Genomic DNA, 22,277 nt, shown 5'->3' on the forward strand with positions numbered 1-22,277 from the left:
CCTCCAGACTTCAGTTAGATTCTTGTGCCCGGCTGAGCTGGATGCACACTAGGGGCTCTCCTGAGCTCCTAGAAAGAAAGTATATTTTAGGTTTTTTATTTTACAGTGAGATCTGCTGGCAACAGACTCACTGCAGCGAGGGACTAAGGGGAGAAGAAGCGAGCCTACCTAACTGGTGGTAGCTTGGGCTTCTTAGGCTACTGGACACCATTAGCTCCAGAGGGATCGACCGCATGGAACCGGCCATTGATGTTCGGTCCCGGAGCCGCGCCGCCGGCCCCCTTACAGAGCCAGAAGCAAGAAGTGTTCCGGAAAATCGGCGGCAGAAGACTTCAGTCTTCACCAAGGTAGCGCACAGCACTGCAGCTGTGCGCCATTGCTCCTCATGCACACCTCACACTCCGGTCACTGATGGGTGCAGGGCGCTGGGGGGGGGCGCCCTGAGAAGCAATATAAACACCTTGCCTGGCAAAATCATCACAATATATAGCCCCAGAGGCTATATATGTGATAAATACCCCTGCCATAATCCATAAAAAAGCGGGGGAAAAGTCCGCGAAAAAGGGGCGGAGCTATCTACGTCAGCACACTGGCGCCATTTTCTCTTCACAGTGCAGCTGGAAGACAGCTCCCCAGGCTCTCCCCTGTAGTTTTCAGGCTCAAAGGGTTAAAAAGAGAGGGGGGGGCACTAAATTTAGGCGCAATATTGTTTATACAAGCAGCTATTGGGGGAAAAATCACTCAGTTATAGTGTTAATCCCTGCATTATATAGCGCTCTGGTGTGTGCTGGCATACTCTCTCTCTGTCTCCCCAAAGGACTTTGTGGGGTCCTGTCCTCAGTCAGAGCATTCCCTGTGTGTGTGTGTGTGTGTGTGTGTGTGCGGTGTGTCGGTACAGCTGTGTCGACATGTGGGATGAGGAAAGTTACGTGGAGGTGGAGCAGAGGCCGATAAATGGGATGTCGCCCCCTGTGGGGCCGACACCAGAGTGGATGGATAGGTGGAAGGTATTAACCGACAATGTCAACTCCTTACATAGAAGGCTGGATGACGTAAAACAGCTGTGGGACAGCCGGCTTCTCAGCCCGTGCCTGCCCAGGCGTCTCAAAGGCCATCAGGGGCTCAAAAAAGCGCCCGTTACCTCAGATGGCAGACACAGATGTCGACACGGAGTCTGACTCCAGCGTCGACGAGGTTGAGACGTACACAATCCACTAGGAACATCCGTTACATGATCTCGGCAATGAAAAATGTGTTACGCATTTCTGACATGAACCCAAGTACCACATAAAAGGGGTTTCATTTTTGGGGAGAAAAAGCAGCCAGCGTTTTGTTCCCCCATTAGATGAATGAATGAAGTGTGTAAAGTAGCGTGGGTTCCCCCGATAAGAAACTGGTAATTTCTAAAAAGTTACTGATGGCGTACCCTTTCCCGCCAGAGGATAGGTCACGTTGGGAGATATCCCTTAGGGTGGATAAGGCGCTCACACGTTTGTCAAAAAAGGGGGCACTGCCGTCTTAGGATACGGCCACCTTGAAGGAGCCTGCTGATAAAAAGCAAGAGGCTATCCTGAAGTCTGTATATACACACTCAGGTTATATACTGAGACCTGCAATTGCCTCAGCATAAATAGTGCTGCTGCAGCGTGGTCTGATACCCAGTCAGATAATATTAATACTCTGAGACAGGGATAATAGTTTGCTAACATAGAGCATATTAAAGACGTTGTCTTAGATATAAAGGATGCACAGAGGGATATTTGCCGGCTGGCATCCAGAATTAATGCAATGTCCATGATTCTGCCAGGAGGGTATTAGAAACCCGGCAGTGGACAGGTGATGCTGCCTATAAAAGGCACATGGAGATTCTGCCTTATAAGGGTGAGGAATTGTTTGGGGATGGTCTCTGGGACCTCGTATCCACAGCAACAGCTGGGAAGAAAAATTTTTACCTCAGGTTTCCTCACAGCCTAAGAAAGCACTGTATTTTCAGGTACAGTCCTTTCGGCTTCAGAAAAGCAAGCGGGTCAAAGGCGCTTCCTTTCTGCACAGAGACAAGGGAAGAAGGAAAAAGCTGCACCAGCAGCCAGTTCCCAGGATCAAAAATCTTCCCCCGCTTCCTCTGAGTCCACCGCATGACGTTGGGGCTCCACAGGTGGAGACAGGTGCGGTAGGGGCGCGTCTCGGGAACTTCAGGGACCAGTGGGCTTGCCCACAGGTGGATCCCTAGGTTCTGCAAATAGTATCACAGGGATACAGGCTGGAGTTCGAGGCGACTCCCCCTCGCCGTTACCTCACATCAGCCTTGCCTGCTGCCCTCGGAGAAAGGTAGTACTGGCGGCAATTCACAAGCTGTACTTCCAGCAGGTGAAATCAAGGTACCCCTCCTTCAACAAGGCCGGGGTTACTATTCCAAAATGTTGTGGTACCGAAACCAGACGGTTCGGTGAGACCCATTCTAAAATTGAAAGCCTTGAACACTTATATACGAAGGTTCAAGTTCAAAATGGAATCGCTCAGGGCGATTATTGCAAGCCTGGAGAATTTCATGGTATCACTGGACATCAAGGATGCTTACCTGCATGTCCCTATTTACCCTCTTCACCAGGAGTACCTCAAAATTGTGGTACAGGATTGTCATTACCAATTCCAGACGTTGCCGTTGGTCTGTCCCCGGCACCGAGGTTTTTACCAAGGTAATGGCCGAAATAATTATCCCGTACTTGGACGATCTCCTTATAAAGGCGAGGTCCAGGGAGCAGTTGTTCGGCGGAGTAGCACTATCTCGGGAAGTGCTGCAACAGCACGGCTGGATTCTGAATATTCCAAAGTCGCAGCTGGTTCCTACGACGCGTCTACTGTTCCTGGGTATGGTTCTGGACACAGAACAGGATAAAAAGGGTTTCTCCCGGAGGAGAAGTCCAAGGAGTTGTCGTCTCTAGACAGAGACCTCCTAATACGTATACAGGTGTCGGTGCATCAATGCACGCGAGCCCTGGGCAGGATGGTAGCTTCTTACGAAGAAATTCCATTCGCCAGGTCCCATGCAAGGATTTTCCAGTGGGATCTGTTGGACAAGTGGTCCGGGCCGCATCTTCAGATGCATCGGCGGATAACCCTGTCTCCAAGGGCCAGGGTGTCGCTGTTGTGGTGGCTGCAGAGTGCTCATCTTCTAGGGGGCCGCAGATTCGGCATACAGGACTAGGTCCTGGTGACAACGGATGCCAGCCTTCGAGGCTGGGGGGCAGTCGCACAGGGAAGAAACTTCCAAGGCTATGGAAAAGTCAGGAGACTTCCCTACACATAAATATTCTGGAACTAAGGGCCATTTACAATGCCCTAAGTCAGGCTAGACCCCTGCTTCAACACCGGTCGGTGCTGATCCAGTCAGACAACATCACGGTGGTCGCTCATGTAAACCGACAGGGCGGCACAAGAAGCAGGATGGCGATGGCAGAAGCCACAAGGATTCTCCGATGGGCGGAAAATCATGTGTTAGCACTGTCAGCAGTGTTCATTCCCGGAGTGGACAACTGAGAAGCAGACTTTCTCAGAAGACACGACCTCCACCCGGGAGAGTGGGGACTTTATCCAGAAGTTTTCCAAATGATTGTACACCGTTGGGAAAGGCCACAGGTGGACATGATGGCGTCCCGCCTCAACAAAAAGCTACAAAGATATTGCGCCAGGTCAAGGGACCCTCAGGCGATAGCTGTGGACGCTCTGGTAACACCGTGGGTGTACCAGTCGGTGTATGTGTTCCCTTCTCTGCCTCTCTTACCCAGGGTAATGAGAATAATAAGAAGGAGAGGAGTAAGAACTATACTCATTGTTCCGGGTTGGCCAAGAAGAGCTTGGTAACCAGAACTCCAAGAAATGATCTCAGAGGACCCATGGCCTCTGCCGCTCAGACAGGACCTGCTGCAGCAGGGGGCCTGTCTGTTCCAAGACGTACCGCGGCTGCGTTTGACGGCATGGCGGTTGAACGCCGGATCCTGAAGGAAAAGGGCATTCCGGAGGAAGTTATCCCTACGCTATTTAAAGCTAGGAAAGAAGTGAACGCAAACCATTATCACCGCATATGGTGGAAATATGTTGCGTGGTGTGAGGCCAGGAAGGCCCCAAAGGAGAAATTTCAGCTAGGTCGATTTCTGCACTTCCTACAGTCAGAGGTGACTATGGGCCTAAAATTGGGTTCCATGAAGGTCCAGATTTCGGCTCTATCGATTTTCTTCCAAAATAGAACTGGCTTCACTGCCTGAAGTTCGGACTTTTGTTAAGGGAGTGCTGCATAGTCAGCCCCCGTTTGTGCCTCAAGTGGCACCGTGGGATCTCAACGTGGTGTTGGATTTCCTGAAGTCGCATTTGGTTGAGCCACTTAAATCCGTGGAGCTATAATATCTCACGTGGAAAGTGGTCATGCTGTGGGCCGTGGCGTCGGCCAGGCGTGTATCCGAATTGGCGGCTTTGTCATACAAAAGCCCTTATCTGTATTTTATATGGATAAGGCGGAATTGAGGACTCGTTCCCAATTCCTTCCTAAGGTGGTATCAGTTTTTCATGTGAACCAACCTATTGTGGTGCCTGCGGCTACTTGGGACTTGGAGGATTCCAAGTTACTGGACGTAGTCAGGGCCCTGAAAAGTATGTTTCCAGGACGGCTGGAGTCAGGAAAACTGACTCGCTATTTATCCTGTATGCACCCAACAAGCTGGGTGCTCCTGCTTCTAAGCAGACTATTGCTCGCTGGATCTGTAGCACGATTCAACTTGCACATGCTGCGGCTGTACTGCCGCACCCTAAATCTGTAAAAGCCCATTCCACGAGGAAAGTGGGCTCTTCTTGGGCGGCTGCCCGAGGGGTCTCTGCTTTACAACTTTGCCGAGCTGTTACTTGGTCGGGTTCAAACATTTTTGCAACAGTCTACAAGTTTGATACCCTGGCTGAGGAGGACCTAGAGTTGGCTCATTCAGTGCTGCAGAGTCATCCGCACTCTCCCGCCCGTTTGGGAGCTTTGGTATAATCCCCATGGTCCTTACGGAGTCCCAGCATCCACTTAGGACGTCAGAGAAAATAAGATTTTACTCACCGGTAAATCTATTTCTCGTAGTCCGTAGTGGATGCTGGGCGCCCATCCCAAGTGCGGATTGTCTGCAATACTTGTTTATAGTTATTGCCTAACTAAAGGGTTATTGTTGAGCCATCTGTTGAGAGGCTCAGTTATATTTCATACTGTTAACTGGGTATAGTATCACGAGTTATACGGTGTGATTGGTGTGGCTGGTATGAGTCTTACCCGGGATTCAAATTCCTTCCTATTTGTGTCAGCTCTTCCGGGCACAGTATCCTAACTGAGGTCTGGAGGAGGGTCTTAGTGGGAGGAGCCAGTGCACACCAGGTAGTCCTAAAGCTTTCTTTAGTTGTGCCCAGTCTCCTGCGGAGCCGCTAATCCCCATGGTCCTTACGGAGTCCCAGCATCCACTACGGACTACGAGAAATAGATTTACCGGTGAGTAAAATCTTATTTTCTCCTTCATCCACTAGGGGACACTTAAGGATCTTTACGGTGGGGTATAGATGGTGGACCAGTGGGACCATGGCACTTTAAATTGTTTAAACTAGTGTCTGGCTCCTCCCCTCTGTCCCCCCCCTCCCCCTACAGACCAGTTTGAAAAACGTGCCAGAGGGCGCCGGTCCTCTCTCTGGGTTTCTCTGGATATTTTTTCTATTTTTCTGCATTAAGAACTGAGGATAGACAGGCAGCCTACTGCCCCTGTCTGTCTGCACAGCGGGAGTTGACGGTGGGACTCTGGCACAGCTTCCTTTAGTCTGCAGCCGGAGCTCCAGGCTACAAGGACATCAGTCCTGGAGGTAATTCCTTAGGAGCGGCATATAGCATCCTGTAAGGTCCACACAGCCTGTGCCCAGCTGTTTCAGCTTGCCAGGGGGTGAGTATAGCCCGGAGCTCTGATTAGCAGACTCTCCGGGAGAAGCACTTCCTAGAGGGCACTCTCCCCAGCGCTGGTACGGCATCCGGCTAGACGCAGTGGTACTACAGCGCCTGCCCCTGCACTGGAAAGCTTTGAATTTGGCACTTTGAAGCTGGACGGCGGAGCTACACCTTCCGTGCGGCTTCTCCTTCCCGGTGTTGCAGCGCCATTACGCATGCCGCTTACAGTGTCATTCTAGCAGCGGGACTAGCATACTGTCCACGAGGCAGCGGCCATCTTCTTGCACTCAGGAAGGACCACTGGTAGCGTGAGTTACAGGGGAAGTTAAAAAGGGATGTAAATTTAATTATATACCTACAGAGATACTTTTTGTAGTTGCAGTGTTCTGTGGCTGTTGTCTTAGGGCGGCTATGACTGGCCCTCTCCTGTATGCTCCCCCTTCTCTAAGGATCGTTTCTGTGTGTGTGTGTGTGTGTGTGTGTGTGTGTGTGTGTGTGTGTGTGCTGACTTTGACAAGATTACAAGAAGGAGCACTTCTTCAAAGGCTTCACAGAAGCTATATGCTTGTAAAATGTGCTCAGCAAAATTCACACAACAAACTGAGGGTTCCCTGTACTGTGATACATGTGTGTCAGCCAACCCAATGGAAAGTCCTGCCACTATACAGGACCCCACTCCTACTTGGTTAGCTCAGATGACTGGGGTCATGTCTGATGTTTCTGCTGAATTGTATGCTTCTTGTAAGGATAGAGAAGCATCCAGGTCCCAGGTTTCACTACCCGAACCAGATTGGGCACAAAGTTCAGCCAAATCAGTAGAGGGATTAAGAAAAACTAAGGGGACCTCTAAATCCCCCACTTCCTTTTCTACGCAGGCGGTCTCAAAAAAGACAATTTCCACCGGTATTACAGTCTGATTATTCAGACACTGAAGATTTACCTCCTTTAGAGGAGGGAGAGTTTGAACTGGACTCAGACACTGAATTAATTCAGGACAATGCGGAAATTGAGTCTGAAGCGTTAGATGCCTCATACGAGCAGTGTGCTAGGTTTTACAGATTTCGAATTCTGATCAGACTCCGCCGCAGCTTTGTGTTTTTTAGAAATAAACCCAGCGGAGTGCTATTTCTTTTCCTGTCTCTTCAGAAATAGATAACCATTTTGTTTACCTATCCTTTTCCAGAGGATAGTAGAACAAAGTGGGAAAATCCCACTTCAAAAAAGACTATCCTACCGGTTGCCAGTGCTACCTGGTTAAAGGATTAGGCGGATCGTAGGTTGGAAAATACTTTGTCTATATACACAGCAGCAGGGATACTTCTTCGACCTACCATGGTGGGTCTGTGGGTTATTAAGGCTATAGAGGTCTGGGCAGAGCAATTGGTGACAGGGTTACGAGCGGGTCTACAGATCAATAGATTACACTGGCAGAACATATCAGAGAATCTGCTGTTTATTTAGGTGAATCATCCATGGATACTGGAACCATTGGATCAAAGATTTCTACATTATCTATTTTGCACACCGCGCGCTCTGGCTTCGGCAATGGCAGGCGGATGCGGATTCCAAGAAGGCGGTAGACGCAATACTGTTTAATGGCGAGTTCCTGTTTGGTCAAGACCTGGATGCCCTGATCTCCAAAGCCACTGGTGGTAAGGCAACCGATCTTCCCTATGCAGCTACTACTCCCAGGAAGACTTATTCTGGTTCGTCCTTCCGGTCCTTTTGTGTCCCATCAAAGTTCAGAGGACGTGGCAGAGGAGGAAACGCCTCTTTTAGAGGTAACAAAGGCCGAGGTCGTGCGGCTTCCACAGCTGCCTTACCACAGGACCCTAAGCCTGCCGCTAAACCCACAGCATGACAGGCTACTCTCCCTCCTGGGGGATCCCAGGTTGGGAGCTTATTTACTGAATTTCAAACAAGTTTGTTTAGAAACCTGCACAGATGCCTGGGTAAGAGATATTGTCCACGGTTACAGACTAGATTTTCAGTTCAAGCCTCCGCAGAGATTTTTTACAACAGGTTTACAGTTTCACAGGAACGTCAAGATTCCCTTCTCCAGGCAATACAAAGACTTCTACAGATAGGAGTCATTGTTCCAGTTCCTCTCCACCAGCAGAAACTGGGATTTTATTCCTGTTTGTTGCTAGTACTGAAACCCGACTGCTCGGTAAGGCCCATCCTGAATTTGAAGGATCTCAATCCCTTTCTGAGAGTATTCAAATTCAAGATGGAGTCTCTGCGCTCGGTGATAACCGGTCTGGAAGCAGGAGATTTTCTTGTGTCAATAGACATCAAGGACGCTTATCTCCACATACCAATTTGTCCTCCGCATCAAAGTTTTCTCAGGTTTGCGGTATAAGATTTACATTTTCAATTCCAGGCCTTGCCTTTCGGTCTTTCTTCAGTGCCTCGAGTCTTTACAAAATTATGATCTCAAGGGGTGAATGTTGTTCCCTACTTGGACGATCTACTCCTAAAGGCCCTGTCAGAAGAAAAATTGGTAAACGACCTGAGAATAGCCCAAGCTTTTCTCGTACGACTCGCTTGGATCATCAATTTCCAAAAGTCTCATAACCGACACAGCAGATTCAAGTCCTAGGAATGATCATGGACACTGTGCGGCAGAGGATTTTCCTTCCTCCGGACAAAATTCAGTCCATTCAGGAAATGGTTTGTCTGGTCCTTCAGCATCACAGAGTATCTATTCATCTGTGCATTCAACTACCAGCAAAGATGATAGCGGCCTTCAAGGCAGTACACAATGGCAGATTCCACTCCCGGCCTTTTCAACTAGATCTCCTTTCTCAGTGGTCAGGTTCGCATCTCTTTATGCGTCCGATAGTTCAGCTACGACCCAGAACATGTTTGTCACTGCTTTGGTGGATGAACACGACAAATCTGTCCAAGGGGAGAACCTTTGTTGTCACAGATTGGGTGCTCCTCACAACCGATGCTAGTCTTCGCGGATGGGGAGCGGTGACTCTGGATTGCCAATTCCAGGGCATATGGACTCCACAAGAACGGACTCTTCCTATCAATATACTGGAACTTTGGGCTTTCTACAATGCTCTCCTATAGTGGTATACATAAATCGACAGGGTGGAACCCGCAGCAGGGCAGCTGTGATGGAAGGAACCAAGATCCTGTTATGGGCCGAATGGTATGCAGTGGCAATATCAGCAGTGTTCATACCAGGAGTGGAGAACTGGGAGGCCGATTACTTAAGTCGTCAGGATATGCATCTGAGCGAATGAGATTTGCATCTTCAAGTTTTTTAGCAACTGGTAAATCGTTAATCCAAACTTAAAGCGGCTACTTTGACGGTGTGACTGTTGAAAGGGAAATCCTTAAGCAAAAAGGAATTCCATCACTAGTTATCCCTACGATACTGAGTCCTAGAAAGGAGGTCACCTCAAAGCACTATTACCGCATATGGAAAGCCTATATCACTTGGTGTAAGCAGCATCAGTGTTCTGCTACTACTTTGCATTGCCAACGCTTCTCCTTTTCCTCCAGGCTGGTTTCTCGGCTTTATTAAGTATTGGTTCTCTCAATGTTCAAGTCTCCGTCCTTTCCATTATTTTACAGAAAAAATTGCTGTTACTCCCGGAAGCACAGACCTTTTTTCAGGGGGTTATCTGCCTTAAACCTCCATTTATCCCTCCTATAGCACCTTGGGATCTGGATGCGGTTCTAACCTTTTTACAGTCATCTTTTTTTGAATCTGTGGAGTTGAAATTTCGTACGTGGAAGGTAGTTTTACGTCTGGCTTCGGTGCGGCGAGTCTCCGAATTAGGAGCTTTGTCGTGCCGTCCTCCATATTTAATATTTCATGAGGACAGAGCGGAACTCCGCACTCGTAGGTCTTTTCTACCTAAGGTTGTTTCAACATTTCACATCAATCTATTTTAGTCCCGGTGCTATCAAGACGATTCTCCTTCAAGATCCCTTGATGTAGTTCGGTCCCTACGTGTTTACATAGAGCGAACGGCTGATTTGCGCAAGACTGATACTCTTTTCGTTCTCGATGATGCTGCTAAGCCTGGATGTCCAGCCTCAAAACAAACTTTGGCTTGTTGGGTCGAATTTACCATTGGGCAAGCTTATCTCGCAGCCTCTCTTCCACCACCGAGTTCCGTTTCGGCCCACTACCACTAGATCCGTTGGCTCTTCCTGGGCAGATGCTAGAGCAGTTTGATAGCTTTGCAGCTTCGGCTTCTCAGTTAGGCCGAACGGTGCTTCAGAACTTTCAGCGTTTTCCCGCCCGTGTTTGGAGCTCTGGGGCGTCCCCACCGTAAAGATCCTCCAGTGTCCCCTAGTGGATGAAGGAGAAAACGGGATTTTGGTACTTACCGGTAAATCAATTTCTCCGATTCCACAGAGGACACTGGACACCCTCCCAGTTCTGGCCATTTTCTTTTTTTTTCTTTCTGTTTTTTCTTTCCTCCCGGTTAGGAGATTGTTGGAGAATTCTCTCCGGTTCAATTGACTGGTGACATTTACGGTTGTGGTTGTTGTTGGGTTAACCTTGTTTTCCGGTTTCTGTAATTCACTTTCTACTCTGTTCGAGTATGTCGAGCCGTCTCCTCTCGGGCTCAGTTTTAAAACTGGTGTATAGAGGGGAGGAGCCAGTCACTATTCTAAACAATTTAAAGTGCCAGGCTCCCACTGGTCCACCATCTATACCCCACCATAAAGATCCTCCAGTGCCCCCTGTGGAATCGTAGAAATGTATTTACTGGTAAGTACCAAAATCCCATTATTACATAGTAACATATTAACATAGTAACTAAGGTTGAAAAAAAACAATTGTCCATCGAGTTCAACCTATTTGTGGTCTCCTATGCAGTCTTATTATAGGTCTAGTTATTTTTGTTAGGACTAGTTAAATTAACTATAATGCGTGCCTACGCACCATAACTCTGAATATCTTTATCCAATAGGAATTTATCTAACCCATTCTTACAGGTGTTGACGGAGTCCGCAGTTACTACTCTCTCAGGCAGGGAATTCCAAACACGTATTATCCTTACTGTGAAAAAACCTTTTCGCCTCAATGTGTGGAAACTCCTCTCCTCTAACCTAAGCGAGTGACCACGTGTTCTCTGTGCTGATCTTATAGATAACAGGTCCCTCCCAAGCTCTGTGTATTGACCCCTTATATATTTGTAGATGTTGATCATGTTCCCTCTTAGTCTCCTCTTTTCCAATGTAAACATGCCTAGCCTTGCAAGCCTTTCCTCGTATTCCAGTGTCTCCATGCCCTTGATTAGTTTGGTCGCCTGCCTCTGAACCTTTTCTATCTCCAGGATATCCTTTTTGTAATATGGTGCCCAAAATTGCACACAGTATTCAAGATGTGGCCTCACTAGTGATTAATATAATGGGAGTATAATACTCTCGTCCCTTGCATTAATTCCCCGTTTTATGCATGCTAATATCTTATTAGCCTTCTTTGCTGCACTCCTACTTTGGGTACTGCTGCTTAATTTGTTATCTATGTGAACCCCTAAGTCTTTTTCCAGTACAGAATCTCCTAATATTACCCCATTTAGTATGTAGGTGTAATTTTTGGTCTTGTGCCCAAAGTGCATTACCTTACTCTTGTCTGTGTTGAATCTCATTCTCCATTTTGCTGCCCATGCTTCCAGTTTAGTTAAGTCGTTCTCTTCTGATAATGCGATTTATGAGCAGTAATCCTGCAGGGCTTTGCCCAGCTTCAGTGAGATTCTTATTATTCTACATTCAGATTTTGCCTTACCATAGTATTACATTTCTTTTTCTCCTCCTCTTATCCACTTAAACAGCTTTTGTTACGTCGGTACTGGTCATAATGAAACCGTGGGTTGATACTTGTCAGGACTAGACCAGCCTGCTGCTAGGGCTATGCACCCTTTGGCAGTTATATTTGTGTGTTTACAATAAAGAGAGAACTCCCATTAAACACACATGCAGTTGTTAAAACTAGAGTTTTTACTTGAATTTGAGGTGTACAGAGGGGGGAACGATGGGCTCATTAATCAATGGATTCAATCACAACAATGTTACTAGCATGAACCACTTTGTAAAATGCATGTCTTTTATCACCAGTGGGTATGCAGCTTTAGAATAATAAAACTATGCAAAACTTACAACCAAAAGTGCAAAGTGTTTCTCTGTACAACCTCATACATCCAACTGATTTATAGATTTAATTTTTTCTAGAAGATTGTCAGTAGCATAATAATCAATAAATAAAATAGTTTTCTTTTCTTCCAGGTGGAGATTATTGAAGACCTTGTTGTAGGCTTTGATACATCTTTACAAAGCTGCCGGCTATTTAACATCAATGGTTTGTATGACTTGCATAAACTTCTTTAAAATGGGGAGCAGAATGTCAGACAAAGCTGCCTGGGTGCTGTAGGGAAGTCACTCACAATGCTGACCATTCAGACCACTTTGGTAGAGCCTTATGGAGCAGCTTCCAATGTCCATAGAGCTTTACTACAGAGTTATGAAGTCCGCCAGCACAGATAGCCTCAGTGCAAGCCAGCTGTCTGCCCAGACAAGCCTGTTCATTTGTGGTCAGGGGAGCAGCTTTAATTTATGTATTTATAGGGCGGTATTCAAATGATACATCACGCCTAATCTCCTTTCTAAAGTGATCCCCGTTATCGCGCCCATAGTAATCCGGTTTAGCTTTGTAAAGGGTTGGGCGCCTCGCTTCCCCGGGGGTAGCGAGCTGAAATGATTATGCCATGCCCATCAGCAGAAACAGAACGGTTGTGGAAGGGGTTGAAAATAATTGAGTACTGCCCATAGTGTTCATTCTAGCATCCTGCACCTTTCAAAACCTGTGCAGTTCCTCTTTCCTGCCTGGGGTGTCACTCTCTGCTGTGGTGCTTCTAGCAACGTCTGGTCTATGTCTCAGTGCTGAGAAGCAGACCAGACTGTGCTGGATGCAACAAAGCAGAGAGCAACATCCCCAGGCAGGACAAAGGAACTGCACAGGTTTTAATAGGTGCAGTTGGTGCTACAATGAAAACTACCTTAACCTGAGACAGTATGTGCTATTCTAGTGTAAATTTCTCTAAAAGCTGGATCCTTCTGTTATGTCATCACACTGACACTATATTTTACTGAATAAATAGTATACATACTACATCTCCGTGCCATTTCGCTAGCTGTGTGGGGTGAAGACGAGACTTTTTTTTTCATATAGAGCTATTCTTTCTGGCCTTCCATAGAAATTATACCATCATACACCTTTTTAATTTCCTAACTACACTTGGGGGCAGATGCAGTTGTGGCACATGCCAACCGTTGTTCATGTAAAGGAAAGGGTACATCTCTGAGCTATTCAATTGTCTCCGATAGACCTCCATTAGCCACAGCAGTCACATTTTTTCTCACAGCCTAAGGCGGTGCGAGAAAAATGTGTTAAAAAGTTTGTGGTATGCCCAAACCCCCCAGACTTTGGACTCTCATTCAAGCTCTTTAGACTGGTTTGCGTGGCTAAACCCAGAGCTATTAGGCGCTGTAACTGGTAGTAGTCGAGTGATCGGAGCAACAATTGAATAGTTCAGATAGATGCCCATTGCTATAGATGCCCAGCAGGATGTGCAGAATACAATGAATCGGTGTCTTTGTGCTTCATCCTTGGTAGTCATTAGTTCAGGAAACAGTCTAAGCCCCTCTGCTCATTTCCTGTGTTTTATTTGCTTTAATAGATGATGGTAAAGAAGAGCCGCCAACTACTTTGTTATGGGTTCAGTACTACTTGGCGCAACACTATGACAAGATTGGTCAGCCATCCGTAGCTCTTGAATATATAAATGCGGCCATTGACAGCACACCGACTCTGATCGAGCTCTTCCTTGTTAAGGCTAAAATTTACAAGGTACAGTATGAAGCACACTGTTCTCCAGCTTCTGGGGTTCATATTGAGGATTAAGTAACAAAAATGCATATGTTGCTCTTTCTGGCCATGGGATTTTCAGTATAACCATGCAGATACTGATTTCTGTATTGTAGTTTATGTTGGTGTGTCCATAGAATTGGTGCACTACCTTACAGTGTTCCAGAAGGAAGGACCCTGCTGTCATGTTTTTGTTCCCGCCTACAAATTGCTAGATTTCTTTTTCATCTACTAAGGGTCACTGGAGTACTCTTGGAGATATGGACGGCTTTAGCAGAACAGGCACTGAATATTTAAATTCAGTAACTCTCCTCCCCTCCATATTCCCAGAGTACCTCCAGTGTTTTTTCTGTGCTCACAGCATTGACACGCTTGTGTGGAGTCTCCACACTTACTTTGATATTTTTACTTTTCACTTTTTTCAACTTCGGCACATCCCTTCCCAGTTTATCAAGAAACTTGGGTCCGGGATAGTGCCTGCTGCACGGAAGCAGCGCCTGGCGTGTCGGTCCTCACAACGAGCACCCTCACAGCCACACGCAGCTCAGACCTGCTGGAAATGCTGGACGGAGCTTACAGAAGAAACACCGTCATAGCCCCTCACTACAGGAGACAAGGTATGCTGGGGGGACAGGGCGGTCAGCTCACGCTGCCACCCCACTGTGTGGGGAACGTGCTCCTTTACTGCCGCCCGCTTCCGCTGCTGATTACACGCCGCCCGCTCCCGCCGCTGTTACGAGGCCGCACGATCCAGCCGCTCCACACCGCCGCTGTATACGGGGACACCGCTCGGAGCGGCCGCACGTCACTCAGACGCCGGCCGCTCTTCCGGATCGCAGCTCCCAGGCGCTATGCACAGCGCTCCCCAGCTCCCTGCCTCCGCTCCCCGGCTCCCTGCACCCGCTCCCGTCCGCTGGAGGTACACGGGGAGAGCAGTAGGGGGGAGAAGCTATCCTCACAAGGGGGGGTGAGGGGGAGTAAATGCCCATAGCAGCAGCAACATATAGCAAGGCTGCATGGGTTAATAAGTAATAGGCTGTTCAGCTTATTTAAACAGGGGGTTAGTTACAGGCTATCAATGTCTTTATAACCTAGACTATGATTCTAACTGTAAGCATGGCATGGGGGCCATTTTTTTTTTAACCATGCTTCCTGTTTCTTTCTGTTTCTGATTCCAGAACGTTCCTGTCCTACAACACTACTCCACCGGATGGCGCAGGAGTGTTAGTGGGAATTTGGGATCAGGTTTCATACAGTCTGGCCACGTGCACTGCACTTCGGCCATATATATATATATATATATATATATATATATATCTCTTAGCACCTTGACAAAAAGGCTGTTTAAGCCTTGAAACGTTGGACTTATGGATCAATAAATATATCCTATTTAAGAAGCCCGTGGAGTGCCATCCTTCCCATGCATATGGGAGTTGCTGTGTGTATATATATATATATATATATATATATATATATATATATATATATATATATAATTTCCAAATGGTCGGCACTCACTTCTGTCCCAAAATGTACCTTGCCAAGGTGCTGCGTCGGCAGAAAGCATGCAGATATACCAAAAGACGGCACTCACTGGTCTCACACAGAATTAATAGACAGCGTCCTCTTGTCAACGTTTCGAGTTTATTTCAACCCGTCATCAGGATACACATAACAAATAACAAATGACACAAACATACCTTATATACCCCTCCATGCTGCCAAACGAGTGCGCGCCAAAATAAGCTCCCAGCTGCATAATCAGTGTGATTAACACAGTCAGTGTGTTCACACTCCTCACGGAAGTCCACATGCGGGAAAAGATCGCGTCCGGTTGCCTTGGCAACCTATAACAACACACGGGCCATCAAGTATGACTCACACCAATAGCGGTGCAGGTCATGATGCATTTCAACGGGGGACCAATCAGTGGACACATCACCTCCCTCACACTAAACTCACTGGCCTCCGCAACTGTTCCCATAGTAACCAAACAGAAGCTGGTTATAAGCGCTAAGCAGTGCATACGGTGTCCGTAATCACCCGTTTGGCAACATAGATTAACAATACCACCAACATATCTATAAAAATCAACAAACACAATAATATATAATCATAATTACCAACACAGAATAAAGTGCACAGTGCATAAAGAACAGTCATAAAAGACCCTCAAGTACAATTTATAAAGGCATCCCATGACGTCACTGCAATCAAATATATCTACAGTTATCTTAATAATACCAGATCTCACATAAATCAAAGTATCAAGTTCAGATCATAGCATAGGGTCACTGACATTACCAATACATATTGTAGGTAAGATGATCATTAAGACCTCTGGGTTTCACAGTATCTAATACCTGTATCCATTTAGTTTCAATCTGTAAAAGCCTCTTATGCCGATCACCACCCCTCGGGCTCTCTGGTACATGATCAATAATAATATACTTAAGGCTTGCAAGCGAATGATTATTCTCAACAAAGTGTCTTGCCACCGGTTGTTCAGATGGCTTACCATTCAATGCCGCCCTAATTGACGACCTATGCAGGGTCATCCGCTCTCTAAAGGTACGTATGGTTTTACCTATATAGCAGGAACCACAGGGACACTTAATCATGTATATCACGAAACTCGTTGTACACGTGACTGCTGATTTGATCATATATTTTTTGCCACTATGTGGGTGGTAGAAATGTTTACTCGCGATCATAAAACGACATGTTGTACACCCAGAGCATTTATAACAACCCCCACTCTTAGTCTGTACTCGAGGGTCATAAAGCATCTGTTCAGTAATATCTGGGTGTACCACCCAGTCACGAATATTCTTACCCCTCTTAAGGCATGACATCACCTGCAAAGGTCTAATAAGGATTACTCCGAACAGCGAGTGTATGCGTGGCTAACTGGTGTCCCTGGTAATAATCAAAGATCACGTCCGCAGAGACGTTGGAGAGGGAGAGGCCAGAAGTCTAATGTGTCATCCAGTGAAGCGTATTCCTCATCAGGTGAGGATGTGACCGCAACACAAGGGGCAAGTGCTAATAAGCCCCCTTTAGTGACACGCTCCCGCGTTGGACGCGGGCGAGGAAAAGACCCACAAGGAGGGGCGGGCAATGCCGTCGGAACCTCCAAAAGGGGACAGAAGAAGAAATGAACCTGGTATTTAACTTGTCCTCTAGAGCGTTGACTGATATAGAAATCAAGGTATTGAATAAAGGCTTGGGATTTGTACCCACAGTCCCCTTTAATGATTTACATTGGAAAATTGACCAGTCCCATCTGCATCGGCAGCTCAAGCTTAGAGAATTTTTTGGAGACAGGAATGAAAATAGGGGTGATGCTCAGACAGTGAAGAGTTTTAGGAGAAAGTCCACTTTTGATCCAGCCTCAAGGAATATGTCTATCATGGCTTTTATGAAAGCATTGGACTGCCAAGTTGTTGAACAGTCGAGAAAACAATCACTATGTAGGTCCAATTTAACAGCTACAGAATATAAGGCATTGAAAGATCTGGGGAACTACAAGGACGTGGTATTCCGTGCTGCCGATAAAGGTGGAGGAATAGTACTCGAGGGTCATAAAGCATCTGTTCAGTAATATCTGGGTGTACCACCCAGTCACGAATATTCTTACCCCTCTTAAGGCATGACATCACCTGCAAAGGTCTAAACACTTTAGCATCTCTGTCACCCTGTACTATAGGCCACAGGGTCCTAACTGATCTCTCTACAATAGAATGTGAGGTATTAAACCTCCTCACCCAATGTAATTTGTTCAAATTCTGTTTTTTATCTGTTTGATTCAAAAGAGACTCTCTAGTAAGCAGATCTACTTTATTCCTAGTCTCAGAGAGCACATTACTGGGGTAGCCACGTTCAATAAATTTATCTGTCATCCTCTCAAGATCACGTGATAACATCTGCTCATCACTAGTAATCCTCTTTACTCGCAATAATTGTGAGAAGGGCAAGCTCTTTTTCATGGCAACTGGGTGGTGGCTATTAAAGGCTAACAGCGTATTTCTATCTGTAGGTTTGGAAAAGATTGAGGTGGTAAGTATCCCTTCCTCAACTGTAATATTTACATCCAAATACGAGATATTATCCAAGCTACAGGTATAGGTATACTTAATAGGACAATCACGATTGTTAAGAGTGTCAACCAATTCTACAAAACTACCATGATCACCTCTCCAGAATAGTATAATATCGTCAATATACCTATAATAAAACAGAATTCTGTCCCTAACATCTCTATTGAAGAAACATTCTTTTTCTATTTTAAACATATATGCATTCGCATAGGCTGGTGCGACATGAGAACCCATCGCACAGCCTTTGCGTTGTAAATAGTATCCACCATTATGGTAAAAATAATTATTGTGTAACACAAAATCAAGAAGAGAAATCAAGAACTCCAAATCAGGACCATTATATTTAGCATCACCACTTAATAGTTCCCTGACTGATTGGATACCATCATCATGCGGAATGTTGGTATATAAGCTGGTAATATCAAGCGTGCACAACCATGTATTATCAGGTATGTTTCCAAGTTCCTTAAGTTTAACCAGCAGAGATGTAGTGTCCTTAAGGTAAGTACACTGAGATTGTACAACTGGCTGAATATAATAATCCAAATATTCAGAGATCCTACTGCACAGTGATTCCCTTGCAGAAATTATAGGGCGGCCAGGTGGCCTATCCAGATTCTTATGGATCTTGGGCAGACTATACAAAAGTGGTACTCTGGGACAATCCACTTTAAGAAAAAGGGAGGTGTCCTCATCAATGACTGCATTCTTCACTGCCTCATCTAATAAAGTGTCCAGTGCCAATTTATAATCACTAGTGGGGTCACACATCAATTTCTGGTAAGTACTTATATCCGATAACTGCCTATCAATCTCATCGCAGTAATCGGTTATATTTTGAACTACTATTCCTCCACCTTTATCGGCAGCACGGAATACCACGTCCTTGTAGTTCCCCAGATCTTTCAATGCCTTATATTCTGTAGCTGTTAAATTGGACCTACATAGTGATTGTTTTCTCGACTGTTCAACAACTTGGCAGTCCAATGCTTTCATAAAAGCCATGATAGACATATTCCTTGAGGCTGGATCAAAAGTGGACTTTCTCCTAAAACTCTTCACTGTCTGAGCATCACCCCTATTTTCATTCCTGTCTCCAAAAAATTCTCTAAGCTTGAGCTGCCGATGCAGATGGGACTGGTCAATTTTCCAATGTAAATCATTAAAGGGGACTGTGGGTACAAATCCCAAGCCTTTATTCAATACCTTGATTTCTATATCAGTCAACGCTCTAGAGGACAAGTTAAATACCAGGTTCATTTCTTCTTCTGTCCCCTTTTGGAGGTTCCGACGGCATTGCCCGCCCCTCCTTGTGGGTCTTTTCCTCGCCCGCGTCCAACGCGGGAGCGTGTCACTAAAGGGGGCTTATTAGCACTTGCCCCTTGTGTTGCGGTCACATCCTCACCTGATGAGGAATACGCTTCACTGGATGACACATTAGACTTCTGGCCTCTCCCTCTCCAACGTCTCTGCGGACGTGATCTTTGATTATTACCAGGGACACCAGTTAGCCACGCATACACTCGCTGTTCGGAGTAATCCTTATTAGACCTTTGCAGGTGATGTCATGCCTTAAGAGGGGTAAGAATATTCGTGACTGGGTGGTACACCCAGATATTACTGAACAGATGCTTTATGACCCTCGAGTACAGACTAAGAGTGGGGGTTGTTATAAATGCTCTGGGTGTACAACATGTCGTTTTATGATCGCGAGTAAACATTTCTACCACCCACATAGTGGCAAAAAATATATGATCAAATCAGCAGTCACGTGTACAACGAGTTTCGTGATATACATGATTAAGTGTCCCTGTGGTTCCTGCTATATAGGTAAAACCATACGTACCTTTAGAGAGCGGATGACCCTGCATAGGTCGTCAATTAGGGCGGCATTGAATGGTAAGCCATCTGAACAACCGGTGGCAAGACACTTTGTTGAGAATAATCATTCGCTTGCAAGCCTTAAGTATATTATTATTGATCATGTACCAGAGAGCCCGAGGGGTGGTGATCGGCATAAGAGGCTTTTACAGATTGAAACTAAATGGATACAGGTATTAGATACTGTGAAACCCAGAGGTCTTAATGATCATCTTACCTACAATATGTATTGGTAATGTCAGTGACCCTATGCTATGATCTGAACTTGATACTTTGATTTATGTGAGATCTGGTATTATTAAGATAACTGTAGATATATTTGATTGCAGTGACGTCATGGGATGCCTTTATAAATTGTACTTGAGGGTCTTTTATGACTGTTCTTTATGCACTGTGCACTTTATTCTGTGTTGGTAATTATGATTATATATTATTGTGTTTGTTGATTTTTATAGATATGTTGGTGGTATTGTTAATCTATGTTGCCAAACGGGTGATTACGGACACCGTATGCACTGCTTAGCGCTTATAACCAGCTTCTGTTTGGTTACTATGGGAACAGTTGCGGAGGCCAGTGAGTTTAGTGTGAGGGAGGTGATGTGTCCACTGATTGGTCCCCCGTTGAAATGCATCATGACCTGCACCGCTATTGGTGTGAGTCATACTTGATGGCCCGTGTGTTGTTATAGGTTGCCAAGGCAACCGGACGCGATCTTTTCCCGCATGTGGACTTCCGTGAGGAGTGTGAACACACTGACTGTGTTAATCACACTGATTATGCAGCTGGGAGCTTATTTTGGCGCGCACTCGTTTGGCAGCATGGAGGGGTATATAAGGTATGTTTGTGTCATTTGTTATTTGTTATGTGTATCCTGATGACGGGTTGAAATAAACTCGAAACGTTGACAAGAGGACGCTGTCTATTAATTCTGTGTGAGACCAGTGAGTGCCGTCTTTTGGTATATCTATCTATATATATATATATATATATATATATATATAGACACACCTTAGTAACAATTTTACTGAGTCGTGCAAGTTGTCTGTCCTTGTCTATTGTATTGTCTGTCTGCATAATGAGTAAGGCACCAGCAAAAACAAAAAAGCCGTTTCACTGCAATGTCTGTGTTACCGGATGGTTCTACCACATGTACAGTATGTTTTGTAAATTCAGCTACAAATACAATTTCCGCTCCGGTTTCGAATCCGGTTTCATCCCCGGACCCTCCATGGGCAATGCTAGCAAATGTAATGGCTGGATTGCAATCAGAATTGGCCGCCGCTCGGCACGAGCGGGAAGCGGCAAGATCTGAGTCTCGGGTGGGACCGCCAGAACTACCAGGGGGGTCTCAGCCTTTGCAAAGGTCCAAGTCCACTTTGGGTAGAAGGGATAAATTTAATTTGTCTTATGATTTACCAGGTTCTGCTATGTTGCATTCTGACGATTCTATGCCAGACCTCACTGCGCAAGATGAGGGTGAGGAGGGCGAATTGGACCAGCAGTCAGATAGTGATGATTTTGACAGCCCATTCATTGATGATCTCATCAGGGCGGTGCGTCAGTCCCTGAAGTTTACAGAGACTGAAGAACCTCTGACAAATGATGAGGTGGTATTTACTAAACGACAGAGATCTCCAGTGTGTGTTCCTGTTTCGGAATCTCTTAATAAGATGTTAGCAGAAACACGGAAGAATCCGGATAAACGGTTTTCTATACCTCGCAGATTTAAGTCTAGTTACCCGTTTCCAGAGTCTGTGACCTCTACATGGGAGAATCCGCCAATGGTGGATTCATCTGTGTCAAAACTTACAAAAAAATTAACCATACCAGTACCAACTGCTACTACGCTTAAAGACCCTTCAGACCGTAAAATAGAAGCTATGCTAAAGTCCATGTATATAGCAGCAGGAGTGTTGCTTAGACCTGGGTTGGTTGGCATTTGGGTTACTAAGGTGCTAATTGTATGGATAACAGAACTCAAGTCTGGCCTACATGACGATCACCTTATACTTCTCGCTGATCAAATCTGTGAAGCTGCTGATTATCTATGTACAGCTTCTACTGACGTCTGTCAGCTCAGTTCTCGACTTTCATCGTCGCTAGTTACGGCACGACGAGCACTCTGGCTGCGTTCTTGGCAAGCGGAGGCAGAGGTTAAGAGAGGTATCGAGGCGTTACCTTACGGTGGCGAGAAGTTGTTTGGTCCTGAATTGGACAAATGGATTTCTGAGGCCACGGGAGGGAAGTCTGTTTTCCTACCATTGCCTCCAATGGTACCTAGACGGGAATACTCTGGGCCGGCGTTCAAATCCTTTAGACCTCGGCCCTTTCGAGGCCGTGGTAGAGGAACAGCCACGCCTGGTAGACGAGGACGTGGTTTTCAACAAACCACCACCAGTCGTCAGGACGCTAAGGTCACCGACAAGCCAGTGGCATGACGGGCTC

At 46.0% G+C, this 22,277-nt stretch overlaps 1 protein-coding gene across 1 annotated transcript in view; it reads left to right on the plus strand.

Annotated features, from left to right (window-relative positions):
* Positions 1-22,277, plus strand: part of NAA15 (N-alpha-acetyltransferase 15, NatA auxiliary subunit) — a 266,058-nt gene that overhangs the window by 174,552 nt on the left and 69,229 nt on the right. The window contains exons 10-11 of the mRNA XM_063920367.1: positions 12,212-12,284; positions 13,663-13,832. Coding sequence (XP_063776437.1) covers positions 12,212-12,284; positions 13,663-13,832 — 243 coding nt within the window. The remainder of the gene's footprint in view (positions 1-12,211; positions 12,285-13,662; positions 13,833-22,277) is intronic.

Source organism: Pseudophryne corroboree, chromosome 1 (assembly GCF_028390025.1).
Source record: "Pseudophryne corroboree isolate aPseCor3 chromosome 1, aPseCor3.hap2, whole genome shotgun sequence".
Classification (NCBI taxonomy): domain Eukaryota; kingdom Metazoa; phylum Chordata; class Amphibia; order Anura; family Myobatrachidae; genus Pseudophryne; species Pseudophryne corroboree.